The 26,266-nt window shown below is 43.3% G+C and overlaps 3 protein-coding genes across 5 annotated transcripts in view; 1 reads left to right on the forward strand and 2 right to left on the reverse strand.

The window, feature by feature from the left end:
• Positions 1-3,537: 3,537 nt before the first annotated feature.
• Positions 3,538-26,266, forward strand: part of slc9d1 (solute carrier family 9 member D1) — a 32,298-nt gene continuing 9,569 nt past the window's right edge. Inside the window, exon 1 of the mRNA XM_071904472.2 lies at positions 3,538-3,914. Coding sequence (XP_071760573.1) covers positions 3,878-3,914 — 37 coding nt within the window. The 5' untranslated portion in view covers positions 3,538-3,877. The remainder of the gene's footprint in view (positions 3,915-26,266) is intronic.
• adprhl1 (ADP-ribosylhydrolase like 1) lies at positions 9,421-15,647 on the reverse strand. The gene is made up of 7 exons (XM_071904504.2): positions 15,154-15,647; positions 13,406-13,570; positions 12,674-12,799; positions 12,302-12,442; positions 11,923-12,050; positions 10,589-10,721; positions 9,421-10,481 (listed from the first exon to the last, which is right to left on the reverse strand). Exons 1-7 carry the CDS (start codon positions 15,365-15,367, stop codon positions 10,312-10,314), a joined length of 1,077 nt encoding a protein of 358 aa, XP_071760605.2. The 5' UTR covers positions 15,368-15,647; the 3' UTR covers positions 9,421-10,311.
• On the reverse strand, positions 17,581-25,470 carry dcun1d2b (DCN1, defective in cullin neddylation 1, domain containing 2b). Of its 3 annotated transcripts, none has more exons than XM_071904474.2 (7): positions 25,256-25,470; positions 23,248-23,464; positions 22,930-23,098; positions 22,192-22,322; positions 21,762-21,844; positions 21,133-21,229; positions 17,581-20,184 (listed from the first exon to the last, which is right to left on the reverse strand). In XM_071904474.2, exons 2-7 carry the CDS (start codon positions 23,420-23,422, stop codon positions 20,105-20,107), a joined length of 735 nt encoding a protein of 244 aa, XP_071760575.1. In that variant the 5' UTR covers positions 23,423-23,464; positions 25,256-25,470; the 3' UTR covers positions 17,581-20,104. The 3 variants fall into 3 exon arrangements, with proteins under 3 accessions (XP_071760575.1, XP_071760576.1, XP_071760574.1); XM_071904475.2 differs by lacking the exon at positions 25,256-25,470 and adding an exon at positions 24,337-24,497; XM_071904473.2 differs by lacking the exon at positions 25,256-25,470 and adding an exon at positions 24,341-24,362.

Here is a 26,266-nt window from a genome sequence, read left to right on the forward strand (position 1 = left end):
TATGGTCAGAGTTTTTCTTCTTCCTGCTCCTTTTTGGCCATGGTACATATATATACTGTATAGGTATAGGTATGTGTATATAAATGACATTAGAGTTGAATATTTTGTGTTTATAATGCATATATGCTTGAGTTGGATTATTATGGTACACAGCCTTGAAAGAAAGAAAAAAAAAAACATCAATCAATTAATATGGTCAGATATGGCATCCTGAACACCATCTGCCGTCTAGGCCTAAAAACAGGGGGGTGAAATCACCTAGTGAAGTCTTTTGCTGGAATGAAAACCTGCATGGCACAGCAGAGCAATTCTGAGTGAACACATTCATCCTATTGTGAAGCATTTCCATCCTGATGAGATTTAGGTTTTTCCCACGGCGCAGCCAAGGGCATCACACGGCAAATTCAGGTCATGCATTCAGTCAGTCATCAGTCAGTCAGGTAGTCAGTCAGGTAACGCTTAGTGAGATGTGGCTTCGTGAGATGGCCTCTAGAGGGCATCTCTGACTAAGAGATGGCCTAGAGGGCATCTCTGACTAAGAGATGGCCTCTCACCTATGGGCTAAATGCCACATTCAGTGTCATACACTGATAATGCCATATTGGATCTCACTAGCCCCGAGTCTGTTGACAGAGGAAACAAATCTAGGCTATATCCAGGGGGTCATTGGGCCGGAATGCACCAGTATGCCATTCCGGGAGTGAATTTGATGACGCCGTTCCAGTTCTGAAAAAATAAATACAGAGCAGTACCGGTGGTTGTACCATGGATGTATTAAACTAGGGTTGTACCTGTTTTAGGAGCTTAAACTACTGGCTCGGTTCGTTTTATGACCAAAGTTTTCTGGCTGGGCGGTGTTTGGACCTTCGAGCCAATCACAGTGCTTAAAAACGGAAAACTCCACTCAACTGGGAAGCCGGTCGACATTAAACAATTAAACGCACAATCAAATAACAGCCACAGACAGTTTACTCTGAGCCGCGGAGCTGACAGGTTGTGTTGTGAAAATGTCGACAAAGAAGAAACGAGACATTCTTTCCTATTTTCAACCCAATGTGAGTGATAAAACAACATGTTCAAGTGAATTTAACTTGTTTCTATGAAGTAGCACCGTTATGAGCGAAGCTAGGCTGCTGTATTTCTGCCTTTCCATCATGTTGATGTTCCAAAACAGCCCAATGGACAGAAATCTATCCGTCAATAATTCTGTCCATTTTCCAACGGATCAGTGTGGCCGCAGCTAGTGGAATTCAACACACGCGCCGTGGGCCTGTACAGGATCTGTACTTGTTTACAATGTCCCCATCCCCAGGGCATGAGAGGTTACTGAATGGTTTGATGAGCATGAAGATGATGTAAACCTTATAAGCTACCAAGGCCATCCCAGTCACCAGATCTCAACTTAGTTAAGTATTTAGGGGAGATTCTGGAGCAGAGCCTGAGGCAGGTTGTCTCACCACCACCATCACCACCAACACTTTATTGCTGCTATTACAGTGGAGTTTCAGACACTTGTTGAATCTGTACCAAGGTGCATTGAAGCTGCTCCGGTGGGATGTTGCTGTTTCATTTGTTTTGGCTGTGGCCTTCTTACTGTATTACTTTTTTGGGGAGATTTAATTAATCAGTGATTTTCCAGAGGTGGAAAGAGGGACGATTATTTCATGGGGGTTGAAATGCGGTTACTTGAAATTTTATTCAAGGAGTAAGAGAAGACTACTTGCTGAGAAAATTGCTCAAGCAAAAGAGTTATAACTGAAACGTTTTGGGTGGTCCTTTTTGGAGACGGTCCGTTTTCTCATTATATTTTATTTGTGTAAGTGACAGATAAAAAAAAAAGTAGTACTACTGAAAACAAAGTTAACAATAACTACAGCAGTTGTAATTAGTTTTTCAGCTCTGATTTTAGGTGAGAAGGAACATTACTGTTTGTCATGAACAGCCCAGGCCGATCATGACACTAAAAGACAAACAGAAAAGAGAAAAATGAATGATAAAATTAAGTGTGTGTGTGTATATTTATGTGATGTCTGCTTTGTATGCTGCATGCTGTGTGTATGTTGTTTTAACCGGTGTTATTGGAATGAGTGTATACACTAATCCACCGGGACAAATTTGTAGAAAGTCATGCGTAGCCCTACCTAAATTAAATTACTATAAATTAGATTAAAGTGATTCTGCCCTACACACAAACACACACACACAACAAAAACACCGCAGTCTACTCCTCAGCACTCATCACCATAACGCTTATCAGGATAAAGCCTTGGGATGGACAGATGATGGATCATGTAGGTCTACACCTCTGATCCTCTTGTGAAAAAGCCAGAGTAAGGCCAAATGCAGGCTCATGTTCCAGCAGTGTAATCCTCATCCTTTGATCCCGCAGGCGGGGCGGGGTGTGTGTGTGTGTGCGTGTGTGTGTGCGTGTGGGGGGGGACTGTAAATTGGATGCTTGGCACTGCAGCACGTAGCCATTCATCTGCTCCGGGCTGTCATCACTACGTCCTTTTAACAAACACTCCCAGTGTGTGTGTGTGTGTGTGTGTGTGTGTGTTTGTGTGTGTGCCAGGTACTGTGTCCACTATTCCACAGGTTGGTGCACAAGGTCATCAAGTCTTTTCACAGTCTTTTCTGCTAAACTATTACATGAAAAAAAACAAAAAAACACCTCTTGGGACAGCATTGGCAGATAAAGAGCTGTTATATTTACATATTTTGGCTTTATTCAGATGGTCTATTTTTTTTATTTATTGTGTGTTAATCTATCACTGTTGTCATTATTGATAAGCGTAATGTGTTTAGCTTGTGTTGGTTTGTTTTTTACTGTCTATGTCATTCAACTGCTGGCTACAACAACTGAAGTCCCCTTCCGGGAAAGTTATTCTATTCTATTCTATTCTATTCTATTCTATTCTATTCTATTCTAAAGTTCAGTTGTTATGGGCAATACATTGTTGTCTATGCTTCAGGTGTGTGTTCATCGTAACGTCTGTGTTCATAGACAAAACATGTTGCTTCCTGAAATGGCTTTGTGACCTTTATGAGCATGTAATTGGGCAATTCTCCGCACAGCGCTCACTCTGTGATAGTGTTTTTAATTTTCTCACACTGCTGAGCTCATTTTATGATTTGCAAGTCAAGTGAGATGACCATATTCCGCTGTGATGATCATGAGTGAATTAGGCAGCATTTATATTATGAGACATTTAAGAAGTTTGTTCTCAAAACTTAACAAGCTACAGTCATTAAAATAGAAACTTATGTTACATGTTAATAGTTAAAACAGAGCCAATTAGAATAAGGATTCTAATTTGGCAGTAAAATTTGAGTTTTAGGAGTTTTGCCAGTAAAATTGTTAAAGATTTATTTAACCAGAAAAAGCCTCATTGAGATTAAAAATCTATTTTTCAAGAGTGTTCTGGCCAAGACAGGCAGCAGTACAATTAACATATTACAGACAGACAACATGCAACAGATTACAGACAATATAAGTTACAAATTGCACAAATGAATATAAGAAATCACACTCTGAGACATTAACAGTAGCTAAGGATAGGCAAGTCAACATTGAGTCCAGGAAGACACAGGGGGAAATAGACTAGCTAATTAAAACATCAACAACCTGATGTGCCTGCCTGCAATTCCTTCAACATAGCTTTAAATGCATCTAGTGAAACCAGCTCCTCGAGTTTTAAATCATTTTGCAACAAATTCCAAGCCGAGGGAGCAGCACACAAAAGCCCTTTTCCCCAGTTCAGTACAGACTTTGGGGACAGATAGCAAAAATAAGTCCTGGAAACGTAGACAATAACTTCCAGCACTTCAAGAATTACCTAGACAAGAATGTACCAGTAATTAAGTCTACAGGTGGACAATGCAGGCCAACCAACCCGAGCATACAGGGTGCAATGGTGAGTAAGAGCTTTAGAATTAATAATGAACCACAATGCTCCATGGTAGACAATATCTAATGCATGAAGGCACTGAGAAGATGTATGCATGTATATAACATCTCCAAAGTCAAGCACAGACATAAAGGTAGCAGCAACCAGACTCCTTTTAGCCTCAAAAGAAAAGCAACATGTATTTCTAAATTAGAAACCCAATTTCAGCTTCAGTTTTTTCACAAGATGCTGGATGTGAGGCTTAAAAGAGAGGGAATTATCAATTTTAAGATACCTGGATATTTGTATACAGATACAGACTCAATCTTATTGCCCTGAAGCGTAATAATAGATGGAAGGTTAAGTTTAAGGTTAAGGCTTTTTCTTTGAATTTGAAAACATCATGAATTTGGTTTGTCAGTATTCAAAACAAGTTTCAGAACATGAAGGGTGTGCTGAACAGTATTTAAAGCAAGTTGTAGCTGACAAAGAGCCTGATTCTGTATACGAGCAGAGCAGTAAGTAACGCTATCATCGGCATAAAAGTGAAAGTTTGAATTGGGTACATGACAGAGATCGTTAATATAAATAGTAAATAAGAGTGGTCCTAGGGCCGAACCCTTGGATACGTAAAGGGAGCTAGAGGTGATGCCTTCAGCTTGCACACACCGTGATCTGCCTGATAAATAATTTTCAAACCAACAGATAGTTTGTTCTGACACTCCTATACTGAGAAGTCTATGCTCATTATTACATGATCCACAGTATCAAAAGCCTTGGATAAGTCAATGAAGAGGGCTGCACAGTGGTGCCTGTTATCTAAGGATTCAATAAAATCATGAACTACTTTTAAGGCCGCTGTAGTTTTTTTTTCTAAAACCTGATTGATAAACAGATAAAATGTCTGTAAATAAAAACTCTTTTAGTTGCTCACTCACAAGGGATTCCAGAATCTTGACTAGGACCGACCGTTTGGAGATGGGCCTGTAATTATTTAACAGTGTGGGGTCTCCTCCTTTTACCAGGGGAAGAACAAGAGCAGATTTCCAGATAATTCTCAGATTTGGGTCCAAGAGACAAAATCTCATCAAATGGGGGTCCGTGGCCCTAATGTGGACTAAATCAGGGGTCCTTGATATGAAAAAGGTTGAGAAACACTGTTCTACTGTACAGTCTTCAGTTCATATTGTGCAGTGTGAATGTTTGTTCTCGCCCAGCCTGTAGGCAGCCTGCTGCGTTAACAGTGTTGACACAGCAAGGAGCCATTTCAAAACCTTTGCTGCAAGAAGAAAGGACAATGTTGATTCATTCCTGTGAATGAAGATCCATACAGATTGGTCTCCAGACAAATACACTAAACCAAGTTGGTCCATATTTTTAATGCATTTTAACTTACAGAAAAGTTATAGCTATTTTGATACGCCGTACTGTATGCAACAACTGAACCTTGATAAGCACTTGCTCAGCCAGTTTAACTGCTGTAGGTTAGTTGGAGGTTATCGCTGCTGTTAAAAAATCACTGGTGAAGTTTTTTCCCCATCCTGACATAATAAATCCTCTTTATGAAGCAATATACAAATACATTTCTCTGATCTATGAAAGGCATTTTAATACAAGCCCATGTAATGAAAAAACAGCTTTAAATGAAAAAGATGTTGCTAAATGTAACACTGAATAAATGTAAGCGACATTTTATTAAATAGGTTTTTGACCTTGCAGGTGTGGTGCATTGTGGTCCACTGATTGTACAATCGTATATTAGCTTTCACTGTGGAGAGAGATTGAGATGAGATTCTGTTTCACCTTGTTTTTCAAAGCAACCTAGAAGGTAAAAGTGTCAGTAAAACGTATGATTTTGGGCTTATATGTGTGTTTCACTGAAGGATCCCCGTAGTTTATAGTTCTGTATTTTGGTCTATCCTTCTGCTTGTTTGTCTGAGATTGAATCTGATTAGGTAGTGCCAGGACCGGGGTCTTGCTTTCTTCAAACAATGCCTTAGTGGTAGGGATCTCAGAAAGTCTAAAACTGTGCAGCGCATCTGTATCTCTCCTGTCCTCGGATGTTACTCTTCCCTCTTTTCCCTCCTCTTCCTCGTCTCTCTCCTGCAGTTCCCCCTCTGCTGCTTTGTTTTGTGTTGCTGTAGTGAGGGTTTGCACTTTGATGTCAGGATGGTGTGAGTGGAGGGCTTTTAAATTTCCTGATGTCATGCACCCAGTGTTAAAATCAGTCATTGAAGTATCAGAGGTTGAAGGCAACATGGTGACCACAGTATCTTCAGGGTGCGGTGCTGATTGGGGCGAGGAGTCAGTCTGATCAGCTCCTTGTAGATGATCTAATCCATAACCTCGCGGGATGAGGTACTTGGGCAACCGTCTTTGAGTGATCACAGCTTGGGGTGGATCCAGCTCTCCCATTGCCCTTTCTAATAAGGGGGTGTCTGAGGTTGAATCTGTGTACGTACAAAGTCCCTTGCTTTGGGGTTTTGTAGTGCAACTCCCTTGACGAACTCTCGCAGAAAGTCCGCATGTGCTTGCCTCCATGTGAGAGCACTGCAGGGCCACATGAGGAGCTTCTTTCACCACGTTAGGTATGTGTTGGTCAGGTGAGTTTTCTGAAGTCCCAGGTTTGGGTTCCTCGAAATATTGTTTAGTTGAGGACTCGGCACAAGCCAAAGACCGCACAGAAGGGCAGGGCAGGACGGTTGTGCTTGCCTCCATGTGAGAAGACTGTAGGGCCACATGAGGAGCTTCTCTCATCAGGTTAAGTGACTTTTCCAAGTGTGTTCTCGGTGTGTTTTCTGAAGTCCCAGGTTTGGGTTCCTTGAAATATTCTTTAGAAGAGGACTCGGCACAAGCCAAAGACCGCACAGAAGGGCAGGGCAGGACGGTTGTGCTTGCCTCCATGTGAGAAGACTGTAGGGCCACATGAGGAGCTTCTCTCATCAGGTTAAGTGACTTTTCCAAGTGTGTTCTCGGTGTGTTTTCTGAAGTCCCAGGTTTGGGTTCCTTGAAATATTCTTTAGAAGAGGACTCGGCACAAGCCAAAGACCGCACAGAAGGGCAGGGCAGGACAGTTGTGCCTTCGTCCTTGTGAGAACACTGTAGGGCCACATGAGGAGCTTCTCTCATCAGGTTAAGTGACTTTTCCAAGTGTTGACTCAGTGAGTTTTCTGATGTCCCAGGTTTGGGTTCCTCGAAATATTGTTTAGAAGAGGACTCCGCACAAGCCAAAGACGGCACAGAAGGGCAGGGTGGGATGGTTGTGCTTGCCTCCATGTGAGAACACTGTAGGGCCACATGAGGAGCTTCTTTTGCCAGGTTAGGTATCTTTTCCAAGTGTCGACTCAGTGAGTTTTCTGATGTTCCAGGTTTGGGTTCCTCGAAATATTCTTTAGGACAGGGCTCCACACAAGCCAAAGACCGCACAGAAGAGCAGGGTGGGACGGTTGTGCTTGCCTCCATGTGAGAACACTGTAGGGCCACATGAGGAGCTTCTTTTGCCAGGTTAGATGACTTTTCCAAGTGTCGACTCAGTGAGCTTTCTGATGCCCCAGGTTTGGGTTCCTCGAAATATTCTTTAGGGGAGGGCTCCGTACAAGCCAAAGACCGCACAGAAGGGCAGGGCAGGATGGCTGCCACACACCAGTTCACTGAGGCCTCTACTTGGGGAGAAAGCCTCTGAGGCTCTGGGAGTGACCACTCCACGACAGAAGTTGGACTGAGCAGCTCTAGACGCCCGTATTTTAACTTGTTAGCGATGCTATGAATTTCCTCAACTGCGCCCTGAATTTCACCATATTTCCCTGAACTCCAAACCTTCACATCCTTATCATAAACTTGACCTTTTACATCTTTCAAGGAACCACAATCTTCAACCTTTCGATCTGAAGGCTGGTCCCTCATGTGCTTTGCTCTCAAATTAATTTGTCCTCCCTGATTTGAATTTTCTCTTGCTGAAACATCTCCTGGCTGATCTGGTCTTTGTTCTTTCCCGTCTGTAGTTGAATGATTTCCTTTTACTTGTTGTCCCACAGATTTACTTTTCATGTGCTTTTGCTGTCTTTGTTTCTGGACAGTTTGATCGACCTCCTGTTGGTGCCCTTTTTCATGACAAGCTACCATCTCTTTTATATAACTGGTTACCTTGACTCCTCCAGAAGGCCTTTCATTCGAACTTTTCAAGTCACCTCCCTTACGTACAGTTGCCATGGTTTCAAACTTCTCCATCAATGAAGAAAGAAGGAGCCCTTTCCCAATGAGTCTTGTCTTGATTGGCTGTTGCCCCTCCATATTCACACCCATTTCCTTCTGCTCAGCCGCGGCAAACCTGGCCACCATGTCCTTCACACTGCCCCCTCTCTTCAGTCCTTGCCCTCTTTTAGCCTGGTAACTCTCGCCCTTGTGCACGGCAGGCTCCCCATCTTGGTTCTGGTTCCCATTACCGCTCTCTCTTCCTCTGGAAGGCAGAGCCCCCACCTTCCTTTGGTGGGTGATGGGGGGTTTGGGTGTGGACCTCGTGAATTTGGCCTGGAGGAGCTGGAATGAGGTGAGGCGCCGGGGTGTCATTTTCCCTGCTGTTTGATTTCCTCCATACTTGTCCGGGAGCTTCTTTTCTCTTGGATCCAACCCACATCTTCTAAGGTTCTTTGCACCCGTCCCACCAGTCTTGCCCTGGGTCAGTTTCTGTACATCAGGGATCTGAATGGCAGTGGAATTTGTTTTAAGTTGAGTCTGTTTCGTTGGAGCCTCAGCCCCCAGACCAGGCCATTCTCTGTTTCTTGTGTTTCTTTCAGCTTTAATACCCAACCCAGGCCTTTTCACATTTCCATTCATGGTTTTGCGGTCAGGCAGGTCCTGTGTTAGATACTGCAGGAGACTCTCCAGAATCCCTCGGAGCTCTGGACGGCAGGTCCGGTCTCTGACCAACTTCCTTGCCATACTGACATCAGGGCCGATACTGGGTTTCTGGTAATCTGGTCTGTGGAGAATAAAAGACACGCACAACTAAATCCCTGGAGCTGTCTTCAGCTATTACCAAGTATTACTGAGAAAATAGTTACAGATGTTTTACAGCGGAGTGGAGGGATGCTTTTCAATTCATTCAATTACCTGAACTGTTGTTGGGAAATAGTGTCAGTGTTCGGTGCATGTTTGTGAGGAGAACATGTTCTTTTATGTCAGCAGAGAAGAAGAGATAAGATGTTTAGACTTGAAGTATTCTGGCAGTGCAGAAGCTGTTATAGCTGATTAGTTCAGGGGAAGGCAGGGCGGGTGGGGTAAGAAGAAGGAGAAATAGGGTAGAAACTGAGGATATGAGGAGAAGATGTCAGTCAAAATAAATATTTTACCCTTATAGTTAAGATAAAGAGAGACAGGGACTTCGAGAGTGGTGTATAGTTGAGTCCATTTTAATCTCATTTCATATTTAATAATCACCATGTAACGGGGACTTAACAATTTACAGTACACCATACATAAGTGCAAATAATAACTCATCACAGTATAAGAAAATTTAATTACTACAGTCTATGCAAACAAGTTTAAATCATTTGAAAATCTCAACCAAATGTTACATGCAGTGATCAACTAAAGATAGATAAGTTGAGTCCAGAAAGAAAAGTATTGATTTTATAAAGCACCTGAGATTCAGGTAATATTTATTGTTACAAGCTTCTAATAACCTTCTGAGGACAGGGGCTTTTATTAAAAACTATTAGGCTTCGTCAAAACCCTAACCCTAACCCACAATAGACAAATTAAAAGAATTTGCAAAAGCTTTTATGCTGGTTTTCATGATCAAGATATTCCATCAAACACCATAACTGTATGTGCTGAATGTTAATACAGGTTAGCTTTAGAGGGGGAAAAGGTCAGAGAAGGAAGTTATTGTCTGGTCGTAACTACTTTGAAAAGTTAACAAGGATCCGGTCACTTTTTCCCCACAATTCTATCATTAAATATTAGCGGGAGTCATAGCAACGGAGCTATTGGAGCAATTAGCAAAAGTTATTTTATGGTACATCCCCTGCCATCAACAGAACATGATATTTGTGTAGAGTAAACTGATCCCAGATCCAGGGCTAGACAGACGATCTCACAGAAAAGCGTAAATATCAGAACCAGGGCTGCAACTCAATACTCTAAATGGTCTCCCTTTGATTGTTTCCTCTCCCTCACATCTACAACAACAGGAGTATGCTTTTAACTTTCCAGTTCATGTTCGCAGATCTTGGAGTGCAAACAAAAAGGAGGAGAGGAGGAAAAGAGAGGAGAGGATAGGATGCCACTTAAGACTATTGAGACACTACCAAGGAGGACTTGGGGGGTGGGGGGGGGGGCAGTGTGGGACAGAGGGAAGCAGCCTTTTAGAGTCATGTGCAGTTCCTCTGATAGCCAGTAGGGTTCAGGCCAGTGAAGAGCAGGTTTACTTCTCTATGCACTTCTCAGCAGACGCTGCCTTGTACAGCGCAGCTCCCAGCTCTTCCAGGCGCTGCCGTTTGTCCAAATCGTGGTGCAGCCCTGTGGGGACCTGGTTCAGGCCGTGGATGAGGCCGTAGAGACAACCTGCTATCAGACCCGTGGCTTCACCCTCACCTAAAACAACAGAGTGTGTTACAGAAGTCACGCTAAGCAGGCAGCGTGTTTGATTTGGCTGTGTTTGAAAGTGTCTTGCAGTTGCAGGACGCCGTAGTAGCCCTCACCTCCGTGGAACATGGCCCGTCGGCAGAGGTCGGCCCAGTCGCTCCCTGCTGCCAGAAGCGCGTCGTAGGCAATCATGGGGGCGTCGTGGCCCCTGCGGCCCGCACGGCCCTCTGAACTCCAGCGCTTATACATCTGTATGGACAGGGATATGGAGTATAGAAGGAGCATACAGGTTGAGAGGGAGAGAGTTAAAGAGGAAAGCCACCCATTTTAAGAATTCACATATGCTATTCCTCTGCCCCAGGACAGTTCAGTTAATACTTTTGAACATGCACTGCTCTTTCCTAAAGCTAGAAAGTGGAGAGCAAACCCTTGAATTTGTGAAATCGTGCCACTGTGATGTAAAATCTGGCACTGCTCCATAGACAATGAATGGGGCACTGACTTTGTGGAGTCATAAGCTTTTTGTGTGAGTTCTTGCACCCAAATGAGGTTTAAATTCTGGTTCACACCTGTTAGCAATGCTAGAATATGAACTTCCTTAACATCTTATGGCTCCACAAAATCAGTGCCCCTCATTCTCATTCTCTCCTGACACAAATTCAAGGGTTTTCTCTTATTTCTAGTGGTGTAAGTTGACCAACATTGACTGTACTGTCCTGGGGCACAGAAACAACATATGTGAATAATTAAAATTGGTGACATTCCCCTTTAATTGTTTAAAGGCCCTGACACACCAAACCGACGGTCGGCCGTCGGCCAATGTCGGGCCGTCGGTAAGCGTCGGTGTCCCTAGTTTTTGCGGTGTGTCCCGCACCGTCGGCACTAGTCGGACCCTGTCGGCGTCTTTTCGGCCGATTGAGCATGTTGAATCGGCGTCGGAGCCCGTCGGTGAGAGAGATCACTCTGATTGATAGTTCGTTGTTTTGCCTCTGGATGATTGGACTGATAAATTCCTTCAACAGGTGGAACAGAACAGGAAAGAGCCGAGCGAAATTTTTAAAATCGGAGGTTTCATTTATCTCCAGCTCTCGACACAGGTTCGGGAAAGCCCCTTGAGCCTGTCGCTGGAGTAACGTTATTCATGATTTCACCCATTTAGTGCGGTATTATTTATTTTTCGCCTCCGCCTCTTCCTTTCTTCTTCCACAACCAAAAGACCAAGGGCTGACAACGCCAGTGCCATTTGCAACTTCTTATCAGACATATGGTTATTTCCCCTCACGCAGGCGCAGAATGTACGTGCTAGTTGGCCGTCGGCTGTAGTCTTTGCGGTGTGTTCAAGTGCAACTTTTTGGACCAGACGCAGGCGACGTGAGGCGACGCAACAGTCGGCCTTCGTCGCCGCTGGTTCTTTGACGTCGGTTTGGTGTGTCAGGGCCTTAAGAGTTACCTTGTCTGTCTCCTCGGCGTCGTAGCGATCAGGGAGCAAGGGTTTGTTCTGCCCTTCCTCCTCTATCCCTCTCTCTTCCAGGTAAAACTGCCACTTGGCCTCAAAGTAGAACCAGTTTTCCTGGTACTCTACACAGGAATGCACAATTACAGACATCACAGGTGTCAGCTGAGATACCTACACTGGTCTACTGATATTCTTGCTCTCTCACTCATACAGCACATACATACTGAAGCCTTACATAGATGCACAAGACACACACGTACTAATATTACAGATTTTCTTATATATATAGAAGCTGTAATCGGCCTGGATTAATAAACCAAACTAATAAAATGATCTGCCTCTAGTACAAACACACAGAGAAACACAGTCTGACCTGCCATGTGTCGTATGGTCTTCTTGCAGTACTCCTCAGCCTTTGGGATGACCTTCATGAGCTCGCGGCCCCAAGTCACAGGGGGTTTCCCCTGGATAGCATAGGATGCGAACAATGCCGTTGTCAAGGAACCTAGGAAGCCTGAAGCCAAGAGTCTCACCTTGAGTCACTATGGCAACACTGCCTACTGAGAACTCAAACTCATCGATTAAATGACAAAACCATGAATCAGCTGTTTACTGATAGCTGATGATGATGTTAACTGATGGCAGAATGCAATCAGAGATACAGACAGGTAATCGTCAAGACAGTTAGTCAACCATATTATAGTCGGACTTGTTTGGCTGGGTTAAAAACTGCCAACAGTGTCACCTGTGGGGTGGTTGTGGGTCATCCTGCCTGTCTCAACGCTGACCTCCACCAGATTGTCCAGTCTGTCAGGTTGCCAGTACCTCATACCGACACACATCGACTTGGCGGCTGCCCCAAACCCAGACCCTGGACACACAGACACCAATGTGTGCACATTCAGACACAAAGCTTTTATATTATTATCTTGAAAGCCTACTCATAAAATGTTATATTAACATATGAACCAGGGTTGGGGCCATTCATGAATTGAATTGAGAATGCATGGTAAATTGCAATTCAATTCCTGGAATTGGAATTGTACCCAGTTCTAAGGAAACAGAATTGTAATTGAATTGGAATGACATGAAACAGAATTGAATTCCATGAAATTCCATGAAATTCCACTTCTAAGAGAGGTTGTCTTGATTTGCTAAATATTATAATATATTAAACAAATCAAATACATGCAATCATAATGTATGTATTATAGCTCCATGTTATGCATCAAATACCACCTGAAAGGTACCTTTAACATTTTATGATATTGATAATATAAAACACTACATGTAATCTCAGATATGTGGTAAGAAAAAACAAAATTCCAACACAATTCCAATTCTGTTTCCTGTAGGTTTTTTCAAATTCCAATTCTAATTCCTCCGCTTGAATTGGGTGAATGAGTTCATTCATGACTTGACCCCAACCCTGATGTGAACAGGCAGTGAAAAACAGATATCTGAGATTTCCAGTGACCTTTTTCATTGAAGGGAGTATGCCAGGCCAGCAGGAAGTTGTGAGGTTTGAGGTGAGCGCAGCCCTCCACTGTGGCAGGATCAGGGGCTCGACCCTGGAGAGACACCATGGCCTCCACATAGAGACGCACCAGCTCCCGGTACAGGTCCTCTAGGCACCAGTAGTCTGGATACACACACACACACACACACACACACACACACACACACACATATATAGTGACTGAGAGTCATTCATGATTGGCATGCAAGGCAAGATGAGTGGAGCTGTGGTGGGCTAAGTTTAGCCTCGGCCTGCTGGACCGCAGATTAGGAGCAGAATGCCTGCAGAGCGAGTGGAGTTGTTTCCAGACACCATGGGCTCCACTGAGATCCGCCAGCAGAGCTTACAGCCGTCCTGCTGGAGTGTGTTTATGTGCGTATGTGAAAGAGAGAGAGACAGTCTGTGTTGACAGGGAAGCATCACTTCTAATTTAGCGGTGTAGGACTTTGGCGACAGACAGGGGCTTTCGCTCTGTTGACTGGGCTGCGATGCAGATGGGTCACAGAGAGGTTGAGGGAGGATAGAGGGCAAAGTCATTGATCTATGCTTTGATAAATACTATAATAAGTGTGTGTAGTATAGTCATTCTTGTTTTGTTTTGTACTACCTTATGTTCTCAATCCCCTATTCTATACAAGAAAGTATAATATGCCCTGACACTGCAAAGGGCCTTTCACGCACTGTTTTTAGTGGCTGATGCTTTAGTCATTAAAATGCCTTTTTTCTACCTTTTGTTGTGGGATACAAATAATAAATGTAATATTGTCAGTACTGGTGTAAGCTTTGATCCACGGAAAATTTGTTTTCACATACTGTACTTCTGTATGTTGGTAGATCCAACAAATACTGATATTTGATAACATTCATTCCACTCTGTGTTTTTTTCTGGTTACTGTGTGTGTATGTGTGTGTGTGTCTGTGCACATTTGTGCGTGTACACAGTGTGCTGGCATGTCGGAATGCAGCTAAGCAGGGCTTCCTAATCTCAAAAGATGTCATCACCATTTCACGGGACTGCTGTCGCTGGCTTTGAGCCGTATCCGCAGCCAAATATGATACTGGTAGATTATGGAGGAGCTTGGCCTGCTATTGTTTAGCGACCAAGAGATGAGGCTCAGGTTTTCCGGATCATTCTATTTTGGACTCTTCTGTCCCGGCAACTCCTGGCCAGCCTTCAGAGCTGCTTGAGACGACATTTCAGTGACGGCATTTACATTAATGCTGCCGTTGGGATTTTGTCTCTGATGATGGGTCGTTTATGGCTGCAAGGATTATGGTGTGTCGGCAGGTTTTGCCGTAAAAGAAATATTGTCCCAGGAAGTGATTAGCAGCTTCCATGGACTCTATACAAGAAGTTATTCTGGTCCTTCTAAATGCAGAAGGATGAAAAGCCCAGTTGGACAGGTGTGATGCTGTGAGTGTCTGTATTTTAGGACTGGATGGAGGAGTGAATGAATGAGTATGTAAGACCTGCTAAAGGTTGTAAAGATGGATGTAAAATGAAATTAAACAAACACCTTGGAAGAGAAAGGCGTGTTAGTGTATATAAATTTACAAAAGTGCTGGGTTAGTCACAATATGAATTATCTTTTCTTTTAGCCCCATGCAAAATACAATCTCTTCCTTGCTGTAATTGTCGTTCTGCAATCTTCATCTCAGCAGACAATAGTCTTTCTCACTCTTCTCAACATCCATGTCCCACCTACCTGTTATAAGTGCCTCTGCTGTGGTCATGTGCATCAGCGCTCCGTCACTCAGGGGCCAGTTATCGGGGTCCAGCTTCAGGGCCCCCAGACCCCCCAGAGAGGCCAGCTCCTCCTGGATCTGCCGGCCTGATGTGCAGCCTTCCCAGCGGCCTTTTCTGTACCCCAACGCATCGCCAACAGCACCCAGAACCATGGCCGCCTGGAATTTCTCCATGATGCTGGGCTCCTCTCTTTTTACAGTACTCAGGACACGCTGACTCACCGAGCTAAATAGGACAAGATCTCCTGAATGAAGCCGTCACACCTCTTCTGTGATTCAAATTGTCCTTGTCACGTACAAATACAAAAATCTGAACACCTTCAAGCTATAAGTCTTTTCGAGAATGCTCCACCACCACTGATAGCAACTTTACAAGCTGAATCCAGGACTATCCTACCACAAGTTCAACTTCCAATAACTTGTGTTTTCGCAAAAACTCTCTTGCCCCAAAAACATCCCCCAAGGACCTCACACAGCCTCTCTAACGCTCATGCTGTTGCTCTCTGATGATGAGATTTCCTCTGGATGTGGAGCGACCACAGACTTCTGTCTCTTCAGCTGGACATAATCTCTCTCTCTAAAGCTCTACCACCTTCCCAGCCCCAAAGCTCTCTTCAAGTCGCTCAATTTATCAACGGTCTCTCACGAGCCTCTATCAGTCTCTCACAACTCAAACACACTCTCTCTGTCCCGAGGGTGGGCGTACACACACACACACACACACACACACACACACACACAAACACGCAAACACGCATGCATCATCTTATCAGCCGCAGCTTCTTTGTATTGGGCGGCAGCGAGTTCAGCTGTGATCAGGTGTCTCCTAAAAAGGCAATCCCCATGGCTCCATGAGCTTCGTAGCCTAAAAGCTGGATGGCTGGGTGTGGAGTGGCGGTGGGGGCTGGACAGATCAGCCTGTGGGGGGGGGGATGCTAATGGGCTGCTGGGCTGGAGTGCAAGTCCGTCAGCTGGTGCTGCTGGAGCCTGTTGACACCCATGCCGCCCCATGGGAGGAGGGTAAGAATGGAGCATCATCCCGGCCCGGCCGCCGCCCCGTGCTCCTGCCTGCCTCCCTCCCTCCCTTCATTGAAGCTCAACTCTCTCTGATCCTAACCCCACTATTTTAAACTTCTTGTATTAATCATATCCTGTCAACACAGCTAATCTCCTGTACTGTGCACCGCATCCAAGAGTCACCTCCCTTCCGTTCTTTCAATCCACATCTTCACCCAACACCTTAGCCTTTTAGCCGTCTGTCAACATCGAATCCCCCAAATCACTCAACTCTCCTATCCACACCCCTCATACTCCCACTGCCTCATCTTGGTCCAACCCATTCTTTTCTCTCAGTTTCAGTCTTTTTTTCATTTTACTGTGTTGGTGAATGTGGCCCTAAACGTACTCATTGTAACAGGAGACAAAGCATTACCAGGAGAGCTGATGATGATGATGATGAGATGCAGCAGGAATGCAACCTGATAGGGGTCAAGTGTTGCCATGCTGATATTTTACACACACACACACACACACACACACACACACACACACACACACACACACACACACACACACACACACACACACACTGTAGGGCCGTGGCTCTCAGCTGTGTGCCATCGTGACCCAAGAGTGTGCAGGTTTTCATTCCAACCAATCATAACACCAGGTGATTTCACTGTTTAGTTCCCCCTCTCTCTGGTTGCTCAGAGGAATAGACAGAACCAATAGGTGGTTACTTTGACACTCAGATAACTGAGTCACTTTTATCTATATTAGATGTGTTTACTTGTTCTTAGCTGGGCAGTTGTTGTTACTAGTTGTTTTGTCACTAGATATGTAATAGATGTCACTAATAAGCTGTATGTGACAGGAGGTGTGTATGGTGTTTGTATGTCAACAGTATACTTTTGTGTGTGTGTGTGTGTGTGTGTGTGTGTGTGTGTGTGTGTGTGTGTGTGTGTGATAAGTATATACACTTATGCTATGAGTTTTATTTTTATTTTTAATCTATTAGGACTTGGCTGAGAAACAGCACTTTTGGAGCCGAAGACAAATTTTCCCACAGGGAAAAATTGAGTATATAATATCCTTTCTTATCTTATCTCTGGTTGAAGGTGTGCAAATTGGTGAAATCAGTGGGTGTAGTGTTTGGATGGGATGAAAACCTGCATACTTTTGAGCCTTGATGGGACATGACTGAGAACCACTGCTGTATGGGGCATATAGTAACACATTATTACACTTGCATTCATCATCTCCAACCAACTCACATGAAAATGAGTTTCTGAAAACAAAGAACACATTTGTTGTCAGGTGTAACTGCTATACTTGGTAGATTGTAAACATACAATACAGATGCCATACTTTGTTAAAAACAACATGCTTTATTGACAACCTTCTTTTGCCAAAACAATGTGCTGTATGCCTCCATGACAAAAGATAATATGCTGTCAATATTTTTTTCTTGCCAGCGGAAATAATACTGATTTGAGAAGAATGATCTGCATATGACTAGAAACACAGTTGACAACACGTTTGACAACTAAAAACGTACCACATGTACCATTTTAGGACAACGAGGGATGTCGCCTTTCCCTGCTGCAGAACCACAGACGTTCTCTGGTCTTAAGTCAACTACAATCAACTGGGGAAAGTTTTCACAAAGTCTTGCTGTCTTGAACAATTTGTACACAGCCTTGTACTAGATGGACAGACCTCCTTTGAAAAGAAAAGTTGCAAAGTAGTCAGAAACACCTGAAATATTTCGGTGGATCAAAACAAATCTCACTGGCTGTTTACTTAAATTAAAATGAGCGATACATTTTCCAGCTTGTAGAGTGACTGTTTTAACAGTCACAACAGAACTGGTCTCTCCGCACCTCATCTGCATCAAACCATTGACAGTAGGCGTAATAAAAAATAATTGCCTTCCCACCTGATTTGCCAACCTCTTAAAATCTACATTCCTGCATACTCCCCCAGTTTAAGACTGACGTAGGTATGTATATGTAAATGAGAGAACTCTGATTCTGTCAACCTAACGGACAGAAAGGGCAATTATTTCCCCTGTAGTTAGCCGCTGACAGGGCAAACAAATTAGGTGCATATGTTACTGTACAACAGGGGTATAACTTCAGTCACCCCTTGTTTCTCTTCAAGACACAGCATAGGTTTGACCCAGTGTATCCATGGCAACAAATAAACAACTGGCAGGGCAACATCAGTGTGGCTGGTTGGTGTTTAGCACAGAGAACATAGCAAACACTGATGTAACTACAGCAAGCCTCCTGTTGCTCACTGAGGCTCGGAGAGAACTACTGGTACCTGAGTTCTATTTTATGTCACACGCTTTAGCCAAGACAGGATTGAATGCATTTAGCATATGCAGAGTTGTTCAAGTGTTTATAATCCTACTGAAGTGAGATATGGTTTTCTCTGTAGTAGTGAAATGGTCTCTTCACATGCCACCACTGCCCCGCTAGCTAACACCACAGTGTGGACTTAGTTGTGAATCCATGAAAAGCAACAGACCGAAAACTCCGAAAACAGTGTAAACAAAACGTTAAAATACTTTGAACTAACTGGGATGTACACGTTCATTTAAAAAAAGTGTAGGATGTGAGTGAAACCTACTGTCATGTAAACTGAATAGCTCTGTAGCTGTGTGCAGTGCTGCCTGGTAAAAGACCTACAACAACATAAAAAGTGTCAATCAGTGCAGTTTGTAGAGTTGGCAAGTACAAGACATCACCTGGATATTAGAAAACAGTCAATGTGCCAGTCAGTTCCTCCTTGTGTACAACAGTTTACACACTGCAAAACCAAACTGAACTAAAAATTAACGCAGTAGCGTTGTAAAAACTGAGGATCTCATATGCTTCTCAGGTACTCATGATGATTATAAATTTAATTTCTTATTTTCTCAGATATATATTGTCATTCTTCTAAAGCTCTATCTATTTTTTTAGTCCTATGGGTGCAGTATCTTAGAACTGCAGCAATAGTGTATCTGCTGGTGCTGAGCTCAAAAAGCATGCTGCTCTGTCCAATTCTCAATCTGAATACAAAATGTGGATCTGAACTTTTACACTGTTGCTCAGTAAGAGTGGATCGTCATTTCGAAACTTCTTCGCATAACAGTAAAACCAAATGAGAACTTTTTAACATTATGTCGTAAAGAGGCAGAACCTTGAACCCACAAAACACACGCATACACACAAACACACAATGGCAAGCAAGCACACGTTTTCTCTGCTCTCCGTGTGATTGTATGAGAGCCACACATTCTCAATCTCAGTGAAAATAATGTAGATTAATCCTCTGCAACTTCCATGGCACTGCTTAACGCTAGCTGACAAAAACATGCAGATTTTAACATCCTATTCCATTCACATTTGGCAATGCGAGAGGCCACATCCTGCTGCGTCTTGATCACCTGCTTCTGCTGAAAGCTCACTTTCTGTTATTGTCCCTCTTCACTGTGCCAGGGGGGCAGGAAAGGAGGGTGCAAGGAAGCGAGCCAAGTCCACAGCAGCGGTTCTAAGCCACACCCATTTGTGGTTTGCTCATGAGTGAGGAATATTAGGATAACCATCATTGCCTTTAGCAATTCCAAAGTCCTTCCTTGTCAGTCCACTTGCAGCAAACTAAAAAAAAACAAAAAAAACAAAACACTCTTCTCCTGTTGTTTCCCCTCCCACTTTCCTCTCTGAACTGGCTGTCCCAGGTCTCTCCCCAACCAAGGTCTCTTATTCAGTTGGAAGAACAATCTCACCGACAACCTGCAGACAGGCTTATTGAGAAGTAGTCTCTTTTTGGCTCATGTGTATAAAAATCCTCAGTCAAAAAAAGAAAAAGAAAATTGGGAGAAACACAAACTCCACCCATGGCATGGAGCTGGGACGGAGACTATATGGTTTTGCGCTTGCTCCCTGTCACGATTGGCCGAGCAAACTCCACAAAGTCGTCTATGAGGACGGGCCATGCCCCTGCGGAGAGAGAAGAGAACACAAGATTAGTTACCTTTCCAAGTTATCTAGTACAATGACATGATTCATCCAAGCAGAGTCTAGTGATGTGGTGGTTTGGACCTCTGCCAAAGCATCCACAGACGCCCCCTGCTGGCCTGGAGGTTGCCCACATTGGATCCTTATCTACGGTGTTTATCCCTTTTCCCGACATCCCTCTTATTGTTTTTGTAGTTATTGCTTTGCCACTGGTGGAGGAAATACTTGAGTGTACAATACGAATAATAATAATAAAAGAAAAGGTTGAAAGCTTGCTGCTTTGCACTGGTTGCGCAGCTGCATTCAATCTTTCTATTGGGCCAGAGGCAACAAAAAACAACTGCATGCCGCATACGTATGAAGAAGAAGTCTTACACGCAATACTAAGTAACTTTGAGTAATCAGATTAAAGTGGTAGTTTGAGTGAAGTCCAAGTAATTCGATTTCCCGCCCAATAACCAGGTTTACATGATCTTATTTGATAGTTTACTCAGAGAAGGACGTGATGCAATGAGATCCAACCCATAGTCATCTGGATATCAGATGAAAACTGTTGGAACATTTTATCAGAAGGCATTGATGCGCTTACAAAGCAACTTAGCCACTATTCTCACTGCAGAAGACGCCGTAATGTACTCATGCAGCACACAAGTGTTGATTGTCTAAACAAACTGTCAACAGGGACTTTTTGACACATGCACAAAAATCAGGCTAAGGTCAAGGCTATGGCTACGGACAAATACATTTAAAAAAAAGGTGTTTACATGACATTGTCTGAGACTGAGTTAATCAGGATAAGACTAAATTATCAGCATGAATTCAAACGTATCCATTGATTGTTTGGGTTTAATTAATGGGCCTGACAGCAAGACACGGCTTCATCATGGAGCTAATCACTGAACTGTATCTTGAGGGACTTCATCAGCTCACCTTCCTCATCATAGTTTGACATGTCATCTGCGATCATATTGCCAAAGTCCAGAAGGAGGTTCCATGTGTCCTTTGGAATTGACCGCTTGTGATGCTCCTGAACACAGAACAGGGAGAGGACCAGAGTGAGAGTTCAACATTATCATCAGCAGAAATACTGTCAAAAGAACATAGAGATGGGAAAGGACAGATAGTGTGTTTTGCTCTTGCAGATCTTCACTTTGACAACTAGAAGGCACTTGGAGAGCGCAAACCTCAGGCAATGCTGAGCAATTCTCAAAACTTGTCATTCCTATGACTTGAATTTTAGATTAAAAGGAAAAATCCTGAAGGGATTTGGAATCAAGACTCTAACTCCATTAGTTTAAAAGTTATGGCTAAAAAATGATAATCGTCTAACAGAGGAAATCTCAGATTATGATCACCGCGAACATCTAATAAAATTGTCCTTTGGCCCATAGCCTATCTGTCCACCAAATTGAATCAAAATTTTTGAGATATCCTGCTGACAGACAGACAGAGAAACAAACAAACTAACAAGGGCCCAATCATAACCTCCTTGGCGGAGGTAATAAAAAAATCTTGGTAGATAAAATAAATCATAATTTGTTCAGGGGCTCCACACTCACCAGTAGGAAGCGGTTCCAGAGGTCCAAGAACTTGAAGCGACCTGTCAGAACTAGATTCCAGTAAGCCACGGCCATCTCTAGGTCTAGGGGAACAAAGTAGAATTAGAATTTCAATGTTTTGGAAAAGGAAAAGGACACAGATATCACACCACCAAGGGAACCAAGCCATCAGTGCTGTCCCAAAGGAATTCAACATCTGAGTTAGGAAAACAACACCAACTTGGTGAAGTCTCTCTCAAACAGCGCTACCTGGCAGTACAAACTCAACTCAAACAAAAAACTTAATTGCAATGATGTCAAAACCATTATTTCTTCTATTTCATTTAGAAATATTCCAACTACTGCTGTGCAATGCCAACATGGGGGCTTTCTTTTCTTGTAGCTTTAACCTCGCTGCCCTCTCCTACATGCTCGGCTCGTCTATGCTCACCTAAGCCCTTCTGGCCGGGGTTCTTGGCAAAGTTGAAGGTGAACTGGTAGAAGTCTTTGAACTTCCCCGTGTCTTTCAGCTCCTGCTCTAGTCTGGGAAGGATCGCCTTGAGTTTCTCAGGACTGTCACAGCTGGAGGAGAGATTGAGGACACACAGACAACAAAATCAGATTTCCAAAATCCTACTATTGTAAAATTATACAGTGATGGATTGTACATGCTATGAACTGTGGAGCTGGTAGACCTAACTTTAAAGCCCAATCTGAAGTTTCGGACTATATAAACTTAGAATATAAGTTTACTACATATTTATGTAGTATTAATATTTGATGTAGTGGTATATAACATGTATATGATGGTATGTAAAGCCCTTTGAGACATCTTGTGATAAAGGACAATATACATAAACTAGACTAGACTAGATATCCAAATTTGAAATTCTTGTTGGTTAGAAAATGCTGTTTGAGACTCATAATTTTTTTGGAAACAACAAATTAAAAACATTTAACTTTAAAAACTCATATTAAGCTGATACCTAGTGCTACCCTTTTTATGGAGCAGTGTCATTCAGTTTTAAGAATGCTGTAGTGTCTCTGATCCAATGTTTTAGTGTAGGGCTGTAGCTACCCTTTTGTTTACATTTAACAAATGTAATAACGAATTGTGGCTTTAACGCTGCATTAACAACAGTCAAGGTTTGTGGCGTGTGTGGCACCAACCGTATCACTTGTTGCTCACCCAAGCTCAGCCATGCCGTCCAGGAACTCTTTCCTGCTGAACTCGCACTGTGTGGCGGCTCTGAACTTCCATGCCACCACCAGAACACTTATGCTGGCCGGGTCCAGGGTCAGGTCATCACAGAACTGCTGGATCCCATCGATGCCTATCTTGTTTTCATCCTGGGGGTCTGCAAAGACAGTCAGAGTAAGCAAAACAGCGCAGAGAAGTGCAACACACAAAACGAACAAGACAGCGCTGGTATAAATACATGTCTTGCTTTGCACGTCAGTTCTGAAACACAAAAACAGACACTTGAAGCTGATCCCTACAGCTTGCCTTTGTATCTGTTGTAGAGCTGTTCCAGCTTCTTGCGGTCCACAGAGGTTTTCATGGATTCTTTATAGTAGAGGTCTGGGTTTTGGAAGTAGTTGTCTGTGGCAACTTCTAGTTTCCAGTCATTCTGTGTCAGGCAGTACACGGCTGTCCTCTCGCCTGCCTGTGTGAAGGACATGAACTGCCGAACCTTGTCCTTCTGTGATGACTTCAGCTTGTGCTGCGAGACAAATCACGCACACAAGTAAATGGGAGGGATGCAAAGACAAGCATGTGGAGTTTGCATAGCACATGCATGCACACACACACACACACACACACACACACACATACATAGACACCCATAAACTTTCTGAAGCTTTGAATCTGAGTGCAAGCTTAGCATTTACATGATAAAATTATTTATTGCAAACTTGTTGCTGTCATCCATCTGTATACAAAACAGTTAGATGCGCATACTCATTAAATGGCCCGCCAATACAGACTGAAGTGTCAAGAACACTACTGTTGAAAATATCGGTTATGTGTGCATGCAACTCACAAAGTAAAAGAACCATAACAAGCTTGCTATGTATTGGCATAAGTTATTTTTAGGGAAAACGTTGCTACTTGCAAATGCACCGCCACAAGATTCCGTTTGTTTACAAGAAATGCGTCGGCGTGCTAATTTAACCTAGATGGCCATCGTGAGAATTGCACCGTCTTTGCAGAATTGCAGACCTGACCCACCCGATGATCAAACAGCAATTCACCGTGACAGGCCAGTCTTTGGCGACCCAGTTTCCAAAGCAGGGGCGTGTGAACCAGCAGGCTGTCTCTCCTAACCCAGGGCAGCATAGGCCAGATACCAAAAAGGGAAAGGTACGTGCCGCAAGTGCGGGTGTCCGATCTCAAAATACCAACAACTGACCTTCCATTTCCCTCATATTCCCTTAGTGAACGACACATCACTCTGACAATGCGACACTTAGCAGAGGACACCCCGCTCCCCCACATCTGAGTGTCCCCACTCCGTACATCGAACTACTTATCAGTATTTGCACTTGTTTAACAGGGCTAAAAATGGTCTGGGTTTGTCATTTTTGATCTTACCTACCATTTTATCACCCGCTGTTTTGGCCAACTTGATATCCAATTACTCCTGCTACGCCTGCGCGAAAAGCACTGCGCTACTGTAGGACACTTGAATGGTGGGGATTGTAGTTCCGTAGCATTGCTTACAACCTAGGCCTTGTGTTTTGGATGCCCTTGGGTTAATGTTTACACAGTACAGACAACTGTCTCAACAAATGGATTTGCTTGATTAGTAATCAAAGCACTTCTTAGTTTACCGAGACCCATTTAAGTTAAAAAGATCACATTACGCATCACACCACCGGTGTATCACGATATAAAGACGTGAATTTGAGTGTACCAAAGGATGTAAACATTACTTTAAACTACTAAAGGTCTTGCATGACTCTAACGTATTTCTTTTATGATTTGTATGCAACCATTTAGGTGTCTCGACATATCATTAACCTCGCTAACGCTGTCAAAGTTTAGTGCACTTGACACGGACGAGCTAAAAAAAAAACACACCTGAAAACTACAACTCCCATATCAAATCAGATAAAGACATGTTTCGGAAGTAAAGTTAAGATGATCAAAGTTATAATCGTTTCGCGACAACCTAAAGGAAATATTGTAACTATCGCTAAATTTTTGATCCATTTTACTACGTTATGACATGCCACAATGACTCGTTTCCAAACAAGTTGCCGGAGTTTACGTAGCGACAGCTAATTCGCTAACGTTAGCGAAGTTAGGGTTAGCTTAATGTTGTGTCATGGAAGTCCATGTCAACTCAGCTGGCTGGAGCTGGTCTGACAGCTCTCAGGAATTTGAACCTAGCTTTAGTTAGCGAAGACACTGCTCCAGAACAGAAAACAAGTTGAATTTAACACAAAAACTGCTTCAACTCGCTTGGTGTTTCACGCTAGATCGTATTCCAACAGTTAACGTTACTTACCGGATAGACGGAGCCTAGCTAGCGCTAACGTTAACGGCGGTTAGCCGTCGAAGTAAATATGAAGTTGGTCGTCCAGAAGTAGTGAACGCCTGCCCCGACGCTGGCTTCAGCTATGTGGCAGGGGAGGGGTGGAGGTGGTGGTGGTGTGGTACAACAGCATGATTGTTCCCTTCTTCAGTCGTGGAGTGGAGTTCAGAGCCAAGACAGTGCAGATATTTCGCAGGTAGCTATAGCCTCCGTTATTTATCGTCTACGCGGTGTGTTTATAAACTGTTGGCATTGTAATTCCCATTGAATTCTAATCTGTGTTTTGGACGTTGTACAAAATAATGATTTCACTGCACGTTACTTCCATGTAGTCTCTCTGAAATCCCTCACTGTGTGCATGTGTGCGTGCGTGTGTTTTAAACTTGGTACTGAGGTAAACGTGCTATAAAATCTGCCCTATGGAACACACCTAATCATGAATTGTCTTGATTTTCAGTTTAGGCATTAATCTCATTTCCATTTCAATTTTATCCTATTTACATTACATGTACATTTTAGCCGTTTTGCTGATATTCATATCCAGAGCAGTTTACAATGTGTGCATCAATAGGATGAGCTTCAGTTCCTAGATTACCAAAAATTCAGAAGCAACCAAAATTAACAAGTGCAAAGGTCCTTAGTGCCCTTACAGTACTCCTGTGGCCATAGAGCAATCCTGCAAGAAATAGAATAAAAGATAATGATAGAGAGCATGTAGAGTTTTCTTTATTTGGTGTATGAAAATGTTGTCTGCTGTCTGGCATAAAGGGTTGGAAATATGTGTAATCAAATGTCAGGAACTTATATTGAAGAACCTGAACATTTTAGGGGGACTCAGGTCATTATAATGACTGTGATGTGTGTGTGTGTGTGTGTGTGTGTGTGTGTGTGTGTGCCCGCCCATTTTCTTTTCAGCAGGCAAGCTCTAAACAGTGGTGCTATTGATTATAGCAACAGTAGCGGAGTAGCTGCAGTCCAGTCATA

The sequence above is a fragment of the Centroberyx gerrardi genome, chromosome 1 (assembly GCF_048128805.1).
Source record: "Centroberyx gerrardi isolate f3 chromosome 1, fCenGer3.hap1.cur.20231027, whole genome shotgun sequence".
Classification (NCBI taxonomy): Eukaryota; Metazoa; Chordata; class Actinopteri; order Beryciformes; family Berycidae; genus Centroberyx; species Centroberyx gerrardi.